The sequence below is a fragment of the Pholcus phalangioides genome, unplaced genomic scaffold (assembly GCF_987345545.1).
Source record: "Pholcus phalangioides strain wild (caught in Gottingen) unplaced genomic scaffold, Ppha-v1.0 ptg000041l_1, whole genome shotgun sequence".
Lineage (NCBI taxonomy): Eukaryota > Metazoa > Arthropoda > Arachnida > Araneae > Pholcidae > Pholcus > Pholcus phalangioides.
In genome coordinates this window covers 4004072-4006425 of record NW_028301627.1, presented here as the reverse complement: position 1 = coordinate 4006425, position 2354 = coordinate 4004072, and the positions used below count along the sequence as shown (strand labels likewise).

The following is a 2354-nucleotide window of genomic DNA, read 5'->3' as shown; positions in this document are numbered from 1 at the left end:
GGGACCCGAAAAGTTTCCGCTAACGGGAGGTGTCCGTTAAGAGAGGTTCTACTGTATATAGTGTATATAAAGGTATTAGTATATTTCAAAAACATGGTCCTTATAACAATATTCTATGAGAAACTCATCTACAAAACAATTTCATTGGCATTACTTTACAAAAATGCAGATATAATTTGCTCGTTTTTTTTAAAGAATCTGTTTACAACAAATTTATTGCATGCCCCATTCTTAACGAAATCTGTTTCATTATTAAATGCCACAATACCAAATGCCAATACCTATTAGTATTGCATTAGCTAATTGCCTATTTTAGTATTGAATGATTTGCCGTCAAATCATTCAATAGATAGATAGATAGATAGAACCGCTCACAACCCCGGACTAAATCATTCAATACTAATATTGGTAATTACTGTGCTTTAAACAGATTTTCCGAATTTTATAATCAGCTTCCTCGACATCCTGGGTTTTAAACCTGTTCCTTTGTATTTCAAATAAATAAATCAAATTGTCGGTTTTCTTATTAAAAACTTATTTTCCAAGTTCACAGTTTGGTTTCCGAAAAACTATGAATACAGAAATGGCCCCCCACAATTTCAAATTCTCTGAATATATCTACGTCGAAAATAATAAAAACCTAGCCCTTTTCTTAGGTATAAAGAAAGTGTTTGAGGATTATTGATCATGATATACAGTTGAATCCCGTTATAACGAACTCCAAGAGACCGGAGAAATCACTTCGTTATAACGAAATTTCGTTATGAATTTCAGGTTGTTTGCATTGTTCCTATGTAAACTTATTTGAGGAATTAGAAAAGTATTCGTTAAAACGGGATTCGACTGTATTACTGAAAAATTTTACAAAACAGGTTTAAGGGGGAAAATTTTTAACTGGCTAAAGAGTTATCTTGAAAACAAAAAGCAAGCTGTTAAAATAAATAATATAATAAGTGATTATAAGATAATAAGGCAGCCTTTCTTCTACTCACCGAGAGGTTTGTGCGCTAACTCCTCGGTGTGGGACTCCCTGCGGTAGCAATCTTTTTCGGTGGTCATGCAGCACCTCCTAGAGATGGAAGGTCTCCGTAGTCTGCTTGTGACGTCAGTAAGTGGTCCATTTTCCATGAGAATATTCAAGGGGAAAAAATTCCCTGCTCGTGCCAGTATCATCGTTGCGAGGAAAAGAAATGATCGGGCTCAGAATTGGCGATTTCTATGCCCCACATCCAATCACTATGCAGTATTTGTGAGCAAATCAGGAAGATTCTACACCAAAATAAGAAGAAACGAAGTAGGATACCGTGTTTCAAAATGTGGCAAACTTGCTAGGTAGTCTGTATGAAGTTTTTGGCAAACAGTGCAGAGGCCTCTAGGAGGTGCTGGGTCATGTCCCCGTTTCTGTGTTGTATGCCTTTGTCAGGAAGGTTTCTGACAAGGACGAACAACGGATCGAACTCGCGACACCTATAATCATCCTTTTGGTACTTTAGGCGAGTATCTTATCGACGTGGGCTATGATTTCTGTGTATCGTGCTCAATGTTCCCTGTTTCCGGAATGTATGTGGTAGTTCATGGTAAATCTGTGTAAATAAGCTTTTTTTGTATTTTCTTTGGTACACAAATTATATTTGATAGATCAAAATTTTTTTCGTCCAGCTCGATGCTGCCTTCAAGATCAACCATATTGAGGCCGAAGGAACGAAGTATAACTACCTAGTCAACAGCCTAGATGTGGAAATCTTGTCAACGGTAAGTGACATTGTTTTCGATCCTCGCGCATCGGATCCGTTCTCAAAAGTCAAGGAGAGACTTCTCAGTGTATATAAACATTCAGCCGCGAAAGAGGTCAAGATATTGTTAGAAGATCTATTCTTAGGTGATGAAAAGCCTAGTATGTTGCTACGTAAAATGCGCGAGCTTTCGACAGGGCGAATTAGCGATCAGACTCTCCTCAAAAATTTGTGGCTTCAATGGCTCCCAAAGAGTATACAAACGGTATTAGCAGCCAGCAGCGAAGAACTCGACAAGCTAGCCGAGTTAGCTGATCGAGTAGCTGAGCTCACCGAACCCAATTGTAGCAGAAGCCTCGTCTTGTTCGAAGATAAGAGACTTTAAACTGCAAATCTCGGAGCGGACTAAAAGAGTCGAGCAGTTGGACAGGTATCCGAGGAACAGCCAGAACCGGTATCGAAATTCCAGTCGAGACCGACGTTATTTTGGTTCTAGTGCCTCCATTTTGGGAAGCCGACGTGGATTTATGGTTCCTTCAAGTGGAATCCCAGTTTATCACGGCAGGGATTACCGCGGATAAGACGAAGTTTCATTCTGTGATTTCCGTTCTCGACACAAAA

At 39.1% G+C, this 2354-nt stretch overlaps 1 protein-coding gene across 1 annotated transcript; it reads left to right on the top strand.

The window, feature by feature from the left end:
• The first annotated feature begins 1057 nt into the window (after positions 1–1057).
• Positions 1058–2118, top strand: LOC149065092 (uncharacterized). The gene is made up of 2 exons (XM_089254287.1): positions 1058–1108; positions 1660–2118. Exons 1-2 carry the CDS (start codon positions 1058–1060, stop codon positions 2116–2118), a joined length of 510 nt encoding a protein of 169 aa, XP_089110413.1.
• The last annotated feature ends 236 nt before the right edge of the window (positions 2119–2354 follow it).

Coding starts and splice junctions, on each gene's coding strand:
- LOC149065092 (XM_089254287.1), top strand. CDS start 1,058: ATGCAGCACCTCCTAGAGATGGAAGGTCTCCGTAGTCTGCTTGTGACG. Junction 1,109..1,659: donor GTAGTCTGCTTGTGACGTCA/GTAAGTGGTCCA, acceptor TTTTTCGTCCAG/CTCGATGCTGCCTTCAAGAT.